General features: G+C 44.7%; 6 protein-coding genes across 6 annotated transcripts; 2 read left to right on the top strand and 4 right to left on the bottom strand.

Moving 5' to 3' along the window:
* Positions 1–747: 747 nt before the first annotated feature.
* V865_007029 (uncharacterized protein) lies at positions 748–2,798 on the top strand (the record flags this gene model as incomplete). Its single annotated transcript, XM_066230785.1, has 2 exons — positions 748–936; positions 990–2,798. 2 exons carry the CDS (start codon positions 748–750, stop codon positions 2,796–2,798), a joined length of 1,998 nt encoding a protein of 665 aa, XP_066086882.1.
* A 1,694-nt stretch (positions 2,799–4,492) lies between these two features.
* On the top strand, positions 4,493–5,848 carry V865_007028 (uncharacterized protein; the record flags this gene model as incomplete). The annotated part of the gene is made up of 4 exons (XM_066230784.1): positions 4,493–4,700; positions 4,778–5,134; positions 5,253–5,507; positions 5,571–5,848. 4 exons carry the CDS (start codon positions 4,493–4,495, stop codon positions 5,846–5,848), a joined length of 1,098 nt encoding a protein of 365 aa, XP_066086881.1.
* Positions 5,849–6,004: 156 nt separating this feature from the next.
* V865_007027 (uncharacterized protein) lies at positions 6,005–7,846 on the bottom strand (the record flags this gene model as incomplete). The annotated part of the gene is made up of 2 exons (XM_066230783.1): positions 6,005–6,844; positions 6,995–7,846. The coding sequence occupies 2 exons, from the start codon at positions 7,844–7,846 to the stop codon at positions 6,005–6,007; spliced, it is 1,692 nt and encodes a 563-aa protein (XP_066086880.1).
* A 554-nt stretch (positions 7,847–8,400) lies between these two features.
* V865_007026 (uncharacterized protein) lies at positions 8,401–10,273 on the bottom strand (the record flags this gene model as incomplete). The annotated part of the gene is made up of 7 exons (XM_066230782.1): positions 8,401–8,846; positions 8,946–9,466; positions 9,536–9,628; positions 9,695–9,910; positions 10,018–10,038; positions 10,105–10,124; positions 10,211–10,273. 7 exons carry the CDS (start codon positions 10,271–10,273, stop codon positions 8,401–8,403), a joined length of 1,380 nt encoding a protein of 459 aa, XP_066086879.1.
* A 299-nt stretch (positions 10,274–10,572) lies between these two features.
* Positions 10,573–13,659, bottom strand: V865_007025 (uncharacterized protein; the record flags this gene model as incomplete). The annotated part of the gene is made up of 8 exons (XM_066230781.1): positions 10,573–10,647; positions 10,730–10,849; positions 10,907–10,999; positions 11,096–12,985; positions 13,048–13,091; positions 13,164–13,177; positions 13,266–13,472; positions 13,583–13,659. 8 exons carry the CDS (start codon positions 13,657–13,659, stop codon positions 10,573–10,575), a joined length of 2,520 nt encoding a protein of 839 aa, XP_066086878.1.
* Positions 13,660–14,200: 541 nt separating this feature from the next.
* V865_007024 (uncharacterized protein) lies at positions 14,201–16,317 on the bottom strand (the record flags this gene model as incomplete). The annotated part of the gene is made up of 8 exons (XM_066230780.1): positions 14,201–14,556; positions 14,623–14,669; positions 14,757–15,303; positions 15,380–15,389; positions 15,454–15,628; positions 15,688–15,720; positions 15,781–15,849; positions 15,923–16,317. The coding sequence occupies 8 exons, from the start codon at positions 16,315–16,317 to the stop codon at positions 14,201–14,203; spliced, it is 1,632 nt and encodes a 543-aa protein (XP_066086877.1).

The raw sequence follows: 16,317 nt of genomic DNA, 5'->3' as shown, positions 1-16,317 counted from the left end.
TTTACTATCTGTTTGAGGATATCGCACTCGAGTATACTTGACCATGGGTACCAGGTGTGGATGGAGCAGTTTTGTTAGGTGTAATGAATGGCACTCTGGACAGCATGACCGGCTGCTTATTCCTATAAACATCCTTGCTGACAGCGAGCAGCATAACGAGGATATGGGATAAAATGGATAAAATGATGTTTGCAAATAATCCCACTTTGTTTTGGTTTTTTTCACGTCAATCGAGTAATGTCACCCACCACATCTCCCTCCCTCCCCTACTATCCCCACTACACGACCATTCATCTATCTATATTTCCATCCTTGTTATTCTCTCTGCACACATTCATACATGTCATCCAGTCTTATCATCATCATCATCCTATAACTTATGAGAAACGAGTAACGACAACACGAACAAAACCTACCATTGCATACAACTACACATACACATATGAACCTTGTCACACGTTTCCCTCTATACGAACTTGTCATCGATCCAACAACAAACACACAATCTCTATAATCAAAATTTTCAACTTCTTTCCTTCTGGAAAATCAAATCAAGCCTTTTCTCCTCTCTTTCATGGGTAGACCCCAACCGAAAAAAACTTCTGGAGAACATACAACTTGCTATCATCCATTCTAATCTTACCTGACGTCGAATTTACGCGTCTCAACCAAAAAGTCAAAATAACAACAACAGACACGTCGTCGTCCCTTATCCTCAACACAATCTATTCATCAACTTAGTCCAGGATGAATCACACTTCACCACCGTTACCCAACCTACATTCCTTATCTATCTCACCTCCTCCCGCATCCTACACCGCGGCTAACAACAATTATCGTTACAACGGTGTCTTTGGCCCTCCATCACAGGGATCGATCGTTTCTCCTGATTGGGCTACCAGTCCGAAGAGAAGTTCGAGATCTGGTATTCCCCAGGTAAGCTTTCTCTCCTATTCTCTTATGTGCTACCTCACTGAAACCTCACGCAGGGATGGTATGACTCCAACGCACCTCCGTCAAGAGAGTCGCCTAATCTCAACGCTTTCGAAGCGTTCCGCCGTGACGCCCCTTCCCCTCCTGCCCTCTCACCTCCTTCATCGATCACATCCGTGCCCACCACCGCCTCGTCTCACCCATATCAGACATACCAACAGCCTACTTATCCTCCCGTCGACAACTTCGCGCCATTGGCCGTCACCCCCTCTCCGCCTCCCGTGATGTCGTACGGTCTGAACACTGCTGCATCTGCGCCCAATCTCGCAGGTTACAATACCGGGGGGCTTCCTCAATATGGATCTCAGTCTCTCGCTAGTCTCGGTAACAACCACAATCGCACACAGGCCAATGGGTGGAGAAATGGATATGGGATGCCTTCAATTCCTTCATCAGATGAGGATGTCATTCCAACCGCCATAGTAATCAAGAATATCCCCTTCGCGGTCACTCGAGAAACCTTGCTAGGGGTAATGGAGTCTTTAGGTGCTCCTTTACCATACGCTTTCAACTATCATCACGACAATGGAGTATTCCGCGGATTGGCTTTTGCCAATTTCCGTGCACCCGATGAGGCAGCTTCGGTTGTCGCTGCGTTGAACGGATATGATGTTCAAGGTAGGAAACTACGAGTTGAATATAAGAAGGTGTTACAACCTGGTGAGAAAGACAAGATCGAAAGGGAGAAGGCGTTGAAGAGGATGAGATCGATTCAATTCGATAATACCAATATCAATAAAGCGGAATTATCAATTCCAATCCCACCTCAACCGATCTCAAGACCTTCAAATGGATACGAGAATAACAGTCCACCACAATCAGCCACCTCCGCTACCTCAGACTCCTTACCTCTCACATTAGATATGAACGATCCTGCCGTGTTGGACATCTACTCAAGGGTTTTGGTATTCAAAGAAGATAGAATGAGGGATGAGTTGGCGTTCTCGAAGAACCTCACTCCGACCGAACGAAGGATCGTTCATCTGGTGGCGCAGAAACTGGGTTTGTCAAGTTCCACAAGGGGTGAAGGTGATCTGAAATCTGTTGTGGTTTTAAGGGAACCACCTCAACCTCAACATCGACCTACTCTCACTACCTCTTCTTCAGCTACCATCTCATCCTCATCTTACCTATCTCCATACTCTTCTACACCCACCAACGAGTTATCCCCTAATTTACGAATCAAGAAATCCATGCCTGATCTGAGGGGGTTTAACGGACCAGTGGTAGCCAGAGATCCCGCTCGATCGCTCAATCCTCAAAGATCCTCGGGTAACCTTCGAGCCGACGCTGGAGGTCGAGATTACGTATCGATGGGTGCTGCTCATGGTAGAAGGACTATCGGACAAGGTCAAGCATCGGGATCGTTCAATGGCTTGTTCGGCGACGTCATCCCTCCCGTCCCTCCCCTCCCTTCGGGATTGGGTATGCACTCCAAAGGTCATTCCATCTCTTCTTTCGGTAACTCCAATGGTGCCTCAGATCCAATGGGCGAGATGTTATCTTCGCAACCACTCCGAAATCCCAGAGGTCCAGCGGGTGAATCAAGAGGGTTTGGCGGTGTAGGGGGGTTCAGACCTACCTCCAACGCAAGCAACAGAAGCAACATAATGATGGGAAGGAGAGTATCGGAAGAAGATGAAGAAGTTGATACTTCAAGTTTGGGCGGGGGATCAGGATCAGTAGGATCAAATTCAAATTCAGCGGTAGGGAGTGAAAGACAAGCTGCCGCCAATGCTGCTCAAAACAATCAGAACCAGGGTTATATGGAAGGTATGAGAACGAGAGAATCATTCGAACTCTAGAGACTTAGTATTTCTATCTAGAAAATATTTAACGGAAGAGGTTAACGATAACGACTGGTTATGGTCAGGTGGAAACGTTCTTTTTCTCTTTCTTTCTTTGTTTCATCATTTTATCCCTTTTTCGGTTCTCGGTCTTTCAGTATTTCCAATCTGCCTCAAGTCATATACAACATACCACGATATCACCAATTCATGTCAACGGAACCATAAATTTGATCACCCAAAAATCAAAAATTTAATATACCCTTTAATTGAATTTTCCAGATGGACTCTAACCTGGAGTGTTCAATTCCATCTCCACGCTGTTCATACTCAAACATCACAAGATTATGAAGAAGACCGATAAACCGATTATGTTTACTATATATCATATCGATAATTCATATACATAAAATACATATCATTCACGTTCTTTTTTAGTATTTTTTTTTCCTGCCTTTGAATGTCCTTTTAACGTCGTCTATGCTTTATGTCTTATGTCTAATGCTGATGACCCCTCATTCTCTCTTCCTTTTTCGTTGATGATTTAATGCATAAATGGTGTACTACGATTCGGCTATAACTGTCTAAAATTTATAGACTTATGATCGAAACGTAATGTGCTGCATCGAATCTATCTGACCAATACAATTTTTCCCTGTACAATTCCGCTGAAAGTACTCGACTCCATCGTCAACTCGAAGCTCTATGCGTGCCAGAACACATGATCTATCGGGAATCAGACGTTGGTGCTTGATCAACATGGAGCGATACAGCAAGTGGGGAGCTTTGTCATTGTCTGACGGAGCAGATATCAATACTGATGCTGAGTGATCGATATCGCCAGTCGAGGTGCACACCGGGAGATCAAGTACCTCAGAGGGCATGGTTGAAATCACGGGCCTAAACAATGTAAGGAAATCGTGATAAGCACCGTAATCCGAGGGATGGATACCAACGACATTGCAGGTGTTGTAATCAGACATACTCGTTTGAGAAAGGTCCAAGAAGTAGTATACTACCGATCGGATGGGATTTACCGACACATGACCTTAGTTGGATGGATCGATATCGCAGAGATTGATCTTCCCAGACACATCTTTTTGGAACAACGATTTGAAAGTTATCCTCGCATGCTTTCTGTACATAGGATAAAAGACTGACCTAGGATTTACTCGGAGTTCTCTAAATTCCTTTGCGACAACTCCATTTTCGAAGCTGAGAATGTCAACCTCCTCTTCATCTCTCTCCCCTGGTAAGTCTACAGCGGGAGACGGTGTGAGCTCAATAGTATCTGACATATATAAACAGAGACAATCTCACCCCTACATGCATCGTAATCGAGCCTGACTCGTTCGATATGACATGCCACTGTTGTTGCGTCATCACAATGCGGGGTACACACAACCACAACACCGCTAAACCACTATGTTGTTTGATGGATGTAAACAGAAAACAAGTTTACTTCGTTGAAACGGTCTGTGTCAATCACTGTCCGCTCCTTTCATCCTACACCAACTCGATCACAAAAATCTGCTGCATGCCAAGCAAGGAATTCATGTACTATTGAAACCAACTTATACAGCCATAACCACCTGTCATCCACCCTTTGTCCCTTCGTTCATTGATATCTGTCCTTTTGACGTCCAACACCACATAATTGCCCATATCCATATTCATTCTAGTTGCTGCGCTCCATAGAGTACAACGATAATATGTCAACCTCGCAGACCATCAACGTCACGTATGACGACTTCGACCCTCTGGTTGTGTATTCTGATCTAGGTCAATGGTCAACACCTAATCCGCAGGATAATCCAACATGGTACAAAGCGCCAGAGAGTGAGACGGGCTTACCATGGCATCAGGCTACTTTACATTGGACCACTGAGAAAGGCGCTGAGCTGTCATTGAACTTTACCAGTGAGTTTACGATCTGTCATATGAAACAACTTTCGAAGCCGACAAGCTAATTGGAGTGGTTTTCGCTATATCTTCAGCCACACAGATATGGTTATACGGTGCCCTTAACGTCTCTTCCCCCTCATTCACCATTACGCTCGACGGTCAAACTACCACACAAACCCCTGGATCGGTCTCATCAGGTAGAGCATTGTTATACTCAACGACGGACTTGTCACCTTCAGCGCACTCTTTGACATTGACAAACCAAGGTGATGGGTTAGGCTTAGACTCCGTTGTACTAGGATATGATCTAGGTTCGGATTTGAAGAACCAGACGATAGATGATGCGCTGGATCAGATTCACTATGATGGGGAATGGACGAGGCAAGGCGGTGATTTTTTCAACGGTACCAATATATATACCGAAGGTCCTGGTAATTCTTTCAACTTCTGTGAGTTAATGATTCCTATCACACCACACATGTCTTGTCTTAACCTGGACAGAATGCTCTCTATCTTCTCATCTAACCCGTTGTATATCTTGCTAACTCCGCTTCAACAATGATACAGCCTTTGCAGGATCAGCCCTCTACATCTACGGTGACTCTGTCCAAGATCACGGTGATTTCTCCATCTACTTCAACGACTCGCAAACACCCTACGGTACATGGAACGCCAGGACTCCCTGCGGTGGAACCGCAGACTACGGAAAGAAGTGTGAGAAGTTAGGATCATTGAAGGCTTTCGTTGGGAATTTACCGGAGGGTACACACCAGGTGAAACTGGTTAATGATGGACCAGAAGGTGATAATGCTACGTTCTTTGGTATGTATGAGCTGCTCTTAACAATATGATCTTGACTGATTGCCCTTGTCGGCTTTCTTACAGACTTCGACTACGTCGAATATACCACGCCATCCACATATCCCTCTTTCGCCCTCAACGCTACCTGTCCCAATGGAGTGTGTGGTGATTCAGCTTCATCAACAAATAGCTCTACCTCTCCGTCAGGTGTCTCGTCATCTTCTTCAGGTACCTCGCCATCTGCATCATCGACTGGCGGAGCTACGAGTGCAGCACTGAATACTTCCGGTATCGGCGGTACGGTCTTGTTCGGTGTGTTGGGCATGTGGATGTTAAGGAAATTTGGCTTGAATAGATTGTAAGTCAGTATCTGAAGGAATAGATGTGGTCATGTAATATATGGACAATCGTCAAGACAAGTTATATTCATACTTCCCGTATAGATACCTGCATCCACGTCCGTCCATTATGTACATAATTGATCTCACTGTACTCCTCCCCTATAACAAGTGGGTCAATCAATTCATCCAATCTAGAGATCGATAATAGGTTCTCAAGTCCCTCTTCTCTTTCGCTAACCTCTCTTCATCCTCTCTCAACCAAGCAAGGGGATTCACCATATCTTCCAATTGCTGCAAAGCCTTTTGAGCGGAGTGATGTAATTTGTTCTCCTGATTGGCAATGGTAACACCACTCGTCGTTGACAAGCTTCTGAGGTCCCCAAATTGATAATCTATCTCGGTTTTGAGATCATTAATTTTGCTTTGCATGTAGCTCCGATCGTTCAGGTCATTCACATATGTGCTGGCGAGGATATCCACCGATAACAACTTTTCGCGCAGATCTCTTCTGGCTGAATCCAATCGACGATATGACCTTGAATTACCAATCGAAGTCGAAGATTGTGATGACGATTGATGACGATCAACATCGTATTGTTTCAAACCATCTTGAAGGGTACTCATTACATCTCCCGAAGTAATTTTCTTCTCCAGTTCCCTCTTACGTTCTCTTAAAACTTTATCTCTCATTCGTATATTATCTTTCATAAGCGTGATATACCTTTCTTGACTCATACGAAGTTTACCTGTATCGCTTTTAATCCAATCCTTGTATCGTCTAGCAAAAGCAAGTTGTTGGGAATTATATTGATTCGCAACTTGCTTGTACGTCACTGAATGATCTACCGTGATCATCCTCGAAGTGGAAGGATGATCTGTGAACATACGATGATTCCTTGGGATGATTGCTGCAGAGTAAAAATGAATATCTTCAGGGTGAATCTCTCGAATAGAGACGGTAGATGTATGAACGGGGGTATGAAAGGCTTTACATCGATTTGGATCACCGTTGTCCGTCTATTGATAATTGGCCAATAATCAGCAATCAGTGATCCGAATCAGGGTTATCCCAGTAGAGTAACTTGTGTCTCCTATCATACTCTGATTTCCTTTCCATACATGTTACAGTCAAGTGATTGAGATAGGATAATGGGACAGAACACTCACAACATGCTCACAAACCTTGTAATGCTCTACATTCCCTCTTTCATCCACTATAGGAAAATGTACTGGCGAAGTAAACAATAAACCATCTTCATCAGGATAAGAGAATTCTCTTCTGGAAACGATAACAGTTTGGTCTCTCGGGTCCGCAGCTATGCCCATATCTCTTTGGAACATCACTAACTCTGTATCTCTATTGTTGTGCATCGATCGGGGATTGGAATGGATTGAAGAACTGAATGGGGGGTGGAATGATGGTTGTTGAGTGCGGGCATCTATTGGCCTAGAGGTCAGACTTGAACTTCGGAATTCTGCAGGATAAGAATACTGAGACAAAGTTCCAGGAGGACCAGGTTGATGACCTGTGAGCTCTACCAAGGATGGTGTCGGTGCTCTTCTTTCGTATTGGGTAGTGTTCATTGGGCACCTTCGAGATCTGCAAGTAGGAATTTCCACACTTGGTCCCGGTTCTGGTCGATAAACGAGGTCAGGTTGAATATATGCTCTGGTCGATGAATCAGTATGTCCCGTACGGTTATGTATCGGCTGATCACGACTTGAATTTTCGACAAAAGTCCTCCGAGAGGGATTAGTCCCTGTTTGATGGTACACCCGCTCTCCCCTCTGCACGTCTTCGTCCACCTCAACCTCGACGGTATCCCTCTGCGACTCTCCAGATGACCTGCTATATTGTGAGTATGAGCGAGGTTCATTGAGAGGTTCTGGATCTGGAGGATAGATCGAACGATCTTCTTCTACACATTGGCTTGACGATGTATTTCTCGAACGACGAGGGGTTCTCGTCCACCTGGAATCATCTTCGCTATCGTACCTTGATCTATGACGAGGGGGCATTGTTTATGGAAAAACAGTGTGTCTCTCGTACGGATATGATATGGAATGATCGCCACTTGATAATCCGATCCATAGTACAGTCAGTATGGTTCAGTGAGGCTTTTACCTTTATAGGATGTGTCGTCCCCAATTAGCCTTTGTCAGATCGTTCTGGCTTGGCGGTACAAGTCCGGAAGATCAGACTTCATACAAGCTTCTTCAAGATGGGAAGGCCAAGATCCTTATACTTGCATGTCATACGCATCGTAGGTCGTTACAGCTCGCTTGCGATTTCATCTTCGAAGGCCGCTTTGATCCTTTGTAAGTTATGCAGAGTAACGTGAGGACGGGAGCAGTCGTTTACCCTCCTGTGTGCTGCAACGATATATTGGCACTAAGTGTCGCCTTCCGCCTTACTGGTACCCACCTACATACACAACGTCCCTTGCCTAGACGATGAGAACAGGACGTTCGGTGGGATGTGGTCGGAGCGTCCTCCATACTCCGTGACGCCTTCTTGTGAGGCAACGAAGGTAGGATAGTGATCATACGTACAAAATGCATAATTCGACAATCTAATCATCCAGATCCAACACCATATCACTCCCATCTGATCTAGCACCTATCGATCTAGATCTCGATCTGGTTCCTCCTCTTACAGGAGACTGAGATCTCAGCCTCGGACTGATCGATCTGTTTCGACTTGGGCTCCTACTTCTACTCCTACTTCTTCCTCTCGTAAATTTAGCTCGTTCCCTTTCAGTAACAGCCTGAGCCTGGGATCTATCATGCTGCCATCTATCCATATCTCGATCTAACCGATCACGTTGAGTAAATTCTCCTCCACGTCCATCTCTATCCCTATCTCTGTTTCGGTTTCCTTCTCTGTTTCTGTCTATTCGATCGGCAAGATGAGGAGGTGGGCCCCTTCTTGGTCGAATGTCCGATGCACGAGAATCGAAATTCCGGGGCATTGATCGATGAGTGGTTTCTGGGTCTAGGTATCGCATTGCTCCTCGACCTTAAATTGAGAAGTCAATGGTCAGTGGTCCCTCAGAAGAATCAAGTCGAGGCCCATGGCAAAAAGTTTAAAATTAGGAGAGATGAGCCTGTTACTCACCCTTATATACAACACCACCTTCATCCTTCACCCTCTGTCTCTCCTCTTCCAACTGCTTTTTCATCAACTCCAATCTCTCCAATCTCTGCTTTTCCAATCTCTCTTTTTCCTCTCTTTCCAATCTAGCATCCAATTCTTCTTCGGTCTCCTCTCTTGGCTTTCTATCTTTATCACGTCCTGACGATTTATCCTTCCTACTCTTACTCTTTCTATCCTTCTTCCTCCGACTTCTATGTCTATCTCTAGAATCATCCGAGTCGCCCTCATCTGAAGAGGGAGTATCACGGCGTGATTTCGATTTACTCTTCCTGCTGCTCTTTCGATCATCTGGCGAAATGGATCTAGATACAGATGAAGATACAGAGGGTGATCTGGCTTTGGGTTTTGGGGGTGCACGTTTGAGTTCTAATTCACCACAATGACTAATTATCACTGGCGACAATGGTCGATCCCTGTCGTCTGTCGAAACTTTACCGATGGTTTCGATATGTTCCATGCCGAATATGACTTTACCGAATACACTAAAGTAGAATCCAATCAGTGAGTGAAACACATTCATTGTAGGTTGATGCATAAGGGTGACAGCTTACACATGTTTACCTGTAAGATGAGGTGATGGTGCGAGAGTAATGAAGAATTGCGATCCATTGGTATCCGGACCTCTGTTTGCCATCACCAAGAGGCTTTGCATAGGACGAGATGTCAGTATCAATTTCCTGACCGTGTGATCTCGAATGATGTTTGCTCACCCCTTCTTATCCACCTCTGTCCCTTCACCTTCCAACCTCTCATCCTCGAATGGACCCCCATATATACTTTCTCCACCACTCCCATTCTTCTTCGTAAAATCACCTCCTTGAATCATGAACCCATCTATGACCCGATGGACGGGACATCCTTTGTAATGTAATGGAACGTTGGACGAGGGAGAGATACCTTTTTCACCTGTACATAGGGCTCTGAAGCTGTTGAGACGAATCCAAAATGAATAACAATATCAGTATTTAGAGCATCTATATTTGGTATCTGTTCAAAATGACGCAAGATGAGGTTACATATCACACATACTCACTTTTCAACTGTCTTCGGGACGCTACACATGAAAGTACATCAAGTCGTCAGTTGAGCATTCAACGTTAAGCATGAAACAGCGACTCACACATCACTGAACAGCTCAAACTGTCATCACATCATGAGGAGTAAGCTAAATTACTTGTTTTACGCTGAAAGATATAACAGATAGAGAAAGACCTCTGTTCACTCACCACAACCCTTCCCAATGGTTTATCACCAACACTAAAATCAAAGAATGTTCGTGGATTTGGCATCTTCCCTTGATGTTGATCTCGTGCAGTTCCTGTGAAGATGGTAGATATCGCGAAATCTGGACAAATGCAGGATGCAGCATGGATTTCCAAGTCATCTTGATGAAGATGCTCTCCGTTATTTTCATGATTTTCGGTGCGCACAGATATTGACCACGTGGCAATCCTCTTGAACACATATGAGTATTCTGAAATTCATTGACAATCGTTCATTTCTAATCTACATATCTAAGGTTTGTTGCACCTCATGAGCTTCTACAGGCAAGGAAGATGTAGATCATCACAAACTCGGATCAGTATTTTCATATCATACACAACCTCAACCCCTCCAGGACAATCTCTTTATCTTCACCCGAATCCGTGAACAGGAAGAATTCCTATATTCATTCCCGTACGGCTATTAGCTTGTACACCTTTTTCGGGTGAGCCTATAGCAGACAAGGAAGATATAGAACTTACCTCTTCACCTTTCGGTCCATCCGAAATCACTTTAAAACTATCTTTTACCTGCGATTCTTCGTATTTCTCCGATACGCTCGAAGAAGGCCCAATATATATCGTTTGGATCGGTTTGGCGTCCTGTAAATACAATTCTTTAGTCGACATGAAATGACTAGAGATATTCAGTCCACTTACACCTTCAGCTTTGTATAGCTGCATCTCTTTAGGCAGTAAATGGAAATATCTCCTTCGCCATGTCATACTTTTATATGTCTGCACAGTGACCCACTATCCATGTGCCAAAAATGATATCATCAGTGTTCAACGTCAACTTCCGATTCACAAAGATACAGGCCATGGTCGTTTTCAAATATTCTTACTTACCCCTCGTAGCATTACTCCTCCTTCCCTTTTACCTTTCTCTAGACCCTCCTGAATCCCCCGTTTCCTCTTCAGTTCCTCTTCCAATTTCCTCCTCTCTACTTCTTCTTTCTCCAATCTAGCTTGTTCTTCAGCTTGTTTTCTAGCTAATTCTTCTTCTTCCAATTGTTTTATCCGGGCAATCTCAGCTTCTTCAGCTTGTTTCCTAGCTAGTTCCTCAGCCTCTAATCTAGCTTTCTCTTCAGCTTCGATTCTGGCTCTTTCTTCGGCTTCTAATTTGGCTCTTTCTTCCGCTTGTATCCTAGCTTTCTCCTCCTCAGCCTCTACCCTAGCCCTCTCAGCTTCAGCTTCAGCGTCCAGCTTCAACCTCTCCTCTTCCGCCTTTCTCGCTTCCTCTTCCAACCTGATCCTCTCTAGTCTAATTCGTTCTTCCTCTATCCTCCTATCTTCTTCGGCTTTCCTCTCGACTTCCACTCTCTCTGTCTCTAATCTTTTTTTCTCTTCCGGTGTCGCTCTTTCAACTTCTAAAGCTAAAAATCTAGCTTTCTCCTCTTCATCCCTTATCAGAGCTTGTCTCTGAGCATGTTCTTCAGCAGCTTGACTTATCATCTCTGCTTGTCCCACTGGAGCCGGTGTATTCTGTTTATCACTTTCACCCTCTAAAGTCTGACTGACACTTTGTGGTCGATCATCCTCATCATCAGATTGATCATAGGCCAATCTCACACTTTTCTCATCATCATCCCTGTCTCTCACAATACCATTCCCATTACTGTTCAACTTGTCCTCTTGATCCCTCCTGAACCTCTGTTGAATCTCATTCTCCGCTTCGAGGCTCTTCTGTCTCGCATCGTATAACATTTGTTTGGCGGACGGAGAGGGTGATAGAAGTTTCTTCGAATTACTCCTGTGATTTTCAGCGGGTAAGGGCAGAGTCTGCCCATGACCCATGGTAACTCCAGATGTCGGAGTGGGTATCTCAGACTGTAAAGGGTTAGGTGGTTCGATCGTCGTAGTGGGAGGAGTAGGTGGTTTATCTTTAGGTGGAACGGGAGGTGCATACTCTATAGTCTGATCATCAACATTCGAATTCGAATTCATATTGGGTGAATCGGGTGGTGTATAAGCTTGAGTTGATGATCTCCTTCGATGGAATGCTTTCACTAATGAATTATTCTTAAATCGACTTTCTTTAGGTGAATCTTTCGCCGGAGTAGAACTGCCATTGCCATTTTGATGTTGTTGCTGTTGAGAAGGAGGAGGGGAAACAGGTCCTTCCTCATGACTCGATGAAGCTGATTTATGATTATTGGAGTTGCTCGAAAATGTATTTTTAAGTCTAACACCGAAAGAAGTTTTCCTACTTCTTGGTGAACCAGGGTTACTACCTGTACCTGTGCCATCTTCTTTACCGAAATAATCTGCTGAAGAGATTCCTCTTTGAGTCGGGGCTGCTTCGACTTTTACGGGTGATCCAAGTGATATAGGTGCGTTCAGGGGTGGACCAGGCGAGGAACTTGTAGTAGGTGGATCGTTCAGTGGTATCACCCTGCGATTGGAAGGCGAACCATTATGTGCTTGTCGAACAGGCGAAGTTAGATCACCGTACTTCCTGGGTGAGGGATGATGTATGTGATTTTTCTCATTATGAGGTGTCGCAGAAGCTGAGACGGATCTGGATGAGCCAGCTATACCACCCGAAGGTAAAAATGGCATGGGACCGCCTGGTGCGAGTGGTGAGAGTGGATTAGGATGGTCCGAGCCAGGTACGGTATATTTCGGTTTAGGTACTGTGGAAGGTAGTGATGAAGATTGATTGAGAGCTAGTCGATCAGTTATGAGTTCTTCGGTGAGTTGAGATGGGTGGGCAATGGTGATTAGAGCGGTATAGTCCTGAAGTAGAGATAAGTTAGTCTTGGGCCGACGCATGGTGATATACCTATAGGGTAACGTACCGGGAATAAAGAAGCTATTGATCTGGAGTGGACTACTGCTCTAGCTATATCGAAATTAAGAACCATCAGTATTCCACGTAGATATTCATGGTGAGCTACACAGCAGATCGACTTACCTCGCTTCACACCTCTATCACCGAGACATATCACCAGATCAGCATGTTGTTAGCATGTATGTCCATACACAGCCTCATTTGCCGATGGGCTATACAACTCACCCTACACTATCCCTCAGAAACAACAAGACCAAACCTTTCCCTGCTATCTCTCCATATCCAAATAAGACATCTTCTTTCGTATCTGTTAGGTGTTCTTGCCAGCTAGGTAAGAGCGGTTCGGGTCCTGATGAGAGGACGGTGATATATTGAGAGAGGGAAGGGATGGATATAGGGGATGTTAAAGACGTTGCATAGTGCAGTAAGAACCTATGGGGATACAATCCGTCAGCGACATGCGGTATAGGAATAGTACAAAAACTATGTCGTATATCCCGCACTGGGTTCCCGACTTGAGGATGTGGAGTAGGGATCCTCACCAAGTTGTCGGATCATTCGGATCTTGTATTTTACTCCTTGTCAGGCCTATCTGAGGATCCGACAGGTCTACTGACATCTTTCCTGTTAGTTGATGTACCCCAATTTCGTCACTATTATGCGGATGGGTCTATGTACAATAGCAATGAGATCAGAAGATGGTAAAGATGTGGTTGTGGATGAGGCAGTGACGTGAGGTTTGTTTTTGTTCGTTGTTCGTTAGCTCGTTTCGCTCAGGCACGGTTACTTTGAGACTTCAGGAATTGCCTCTCTGTCTCTGTCTGATATATATCGAATCAAGGAGGAGGAAGCTACAGTGTGAGCATGGGAACGGGGTGATCTGTGACTGCATGAGAGCAAGGTGATAAAAGATCGTGCGGTTACGGGTGGGACGAGCTACAGTTCACATTGGTCGATCACCATAAAATTCCTGCAGATCAAAGCAACGATGATGCGCAAGTTCTTTCGCACGGCCATCTTAAATTCTCGTCACTTTCACAGGACCTGCTAAGCATTACGCTTGACTAAGAGGGGAACAGTATGCATTTGACTCCCTAAGACAATGATATCTATGACTCTACTTCCCTTCTATACACAGAGTACAAAGTCGACGCTCCAAATCATAACCCCTGTATGACCCCGGTCTCACCTTCATCCCCCTCACCTAAAATCTCTTCGCCCTCTTTAAGCACTTTCCATCCCCTCCTGTGAAATCCAGGTATAGCATGTCCCTTGTCATCTTCAACCCACTCCCATCCCTCTTCCTGTATCACATCTATATTACCTCCAACTACCTCTAGATCTCTCGCTGCGGCACTCAAGAATTCCGATACTGGTTTCAAGACCCATCGATGTTTCGATTTGGTAGGTGACCATAATGGGAAAGGGCCGTCGAACCATCCCAGATGTCCACCTGAACCTGTTATGGCTGTTACAACATGAGTGGACGATTTAAGCTCTTCTAAGGGAAGGGCAGCTATGAGATGGATAAAAAGTATGTTTCGTCATTTTTCCGTCGACCACTTCCCAATGAATTACTCACTACAATCAACCACAGGGTCATCAAATGCGTTGATAGCTAGTAGAGGTCTGTTTGACACGGATACATCAGCTCCGCTCCCATATTCGCGAGGTTTCCGGGATAAAGCAGCTACAGTAATATCGAAATGCACTTACACTCTAACACCACTGATCAACCTCTTAGGACTCGCCCACTGATAATACTCTTCTGCATTTTTGAAAGGCCAAGCACCGATATTCCTCGGTCCACCAATCTTACAAACCATCAAATCGTCCACTTTTCTTAGCCTAGTATGAGAACCCATATTATTCTTCTGCACCTTCAACTCATCCATAAATTCTTTCACTGGACTATCATCAGCGTCGAAAATGGGTGGGTTGGCATCATAAGCCTTGAAAAACAATTTGAGAACATTTTGACCTAATGCCGAAGAATAGACGCGGGAATGGAACCAGTCGTGATCCAGTTTATGAGACATCAAAGATAAGTCCCATGGACATCCAAGGATAATTCCGGCAGATAGTAATGATGATTCTCCCGCTTCACCTAGATATCTCGAGAGGACCGAGGCGCCGAGAGAAAATCCGATACCGAATAATGGAGATGAAGGGTATTTATGTCGGAGGTAATGAAGTGCTATGGCTAGGTCCATGGTGGTTCCGGCTGAATACATTTGAGGGGAAGTTACGGGGACTCCTGCGCCTAGAATGTGAAATAACAGAGATCAATGATCAAGCTATGAAATCACCCCTTAATGGTATTATGAGGTTTCACTCACATCCTCTGAACTACAGACACGATATAGTTCAGCTTCACCTTTCCTCTCTAGGGATGAAGGCATCTAATACTCACATTGACCACAGCTGCTCTCGCACCCATCCCACCATGCTCTTTGGGCCTTACCACCCAAGATAGTACATTTCTGACGTATGACTCATGACTTCCTCCTGTCAGTCCATGACAGACTACTACGGTCGGTGTATTTGTGGAGAGGGATTGGTGGTTTTCAGGTGTGGTATCTATTCCACTGAAAAAGTATATAAACCTTCATCAGCACTGTGAAGTGATACTTATGAGCAAGCTTACATGGTACCGCCATCCGGTAATCGCAGGTACGTCCTATGCAATGGTCAGTCCCACTTGCCCATATACTGCTCGAAGATATGTATCCGGGCTCACCTCACATAATGTACCTTATCTACCTTTGTAAAATCCCCTAAAACAGTGAAGAACGTCTGAAGATGACCACTACCGTCACATAATCAGCTCCTGGCACACATCTCTCCCTTCATCCTTATGACACACTAATCTGACAACTCACTTGGATGCCCACCAAGCAGGTTTGAAAACACCTTGCAAGCTCTCCACATTATCCTTTATCCACCTGTCCACTCGAACCTCGTGCTTAGCCCCTCCTGTTCGGCGTAAGGAGAGAGTGGCAGGCTTTGAGGGTATGATCTGTACTATCTGTCTGACATAATTTGCTATTCCCATCAAACCAGTTATAGCAAAGAATAGCTCATAAGGCAGTGAGAGCAGCTCTCTGAATTTGATGATAAATACGTTTGGGGATGATCGTTTAGAGAACGGCTTGAAGGGTTCTGAAGAAGGAGAAGAAGAAGAAGAAAGGAGGTTATTGATCTCTTCGTCTACCTCTGTCTCTGAATCTATAATTTCATGAGTATCTTCGGGTTGAGAATGTGGTGAAAGGGTCAT

The sequence above is a fragment of the Kwoniella europaea genome, chromosome 2 (assembly GCF_036810445.1).
Source record: "Kwoniella europaea PYCC6329 chromosome 2, complete sequence".
In the NCBI taxonomy this organism is placed as follows: Eukaryota; Fungi; Basidiomycota; class Tremellomycetes; order Tremellales; family Cryptococcaceae; genus Kwoniella; species Kwoniella europaea.
This window is presented reverse-complemented; position numbering and strand designations above follow the sequence as displayed.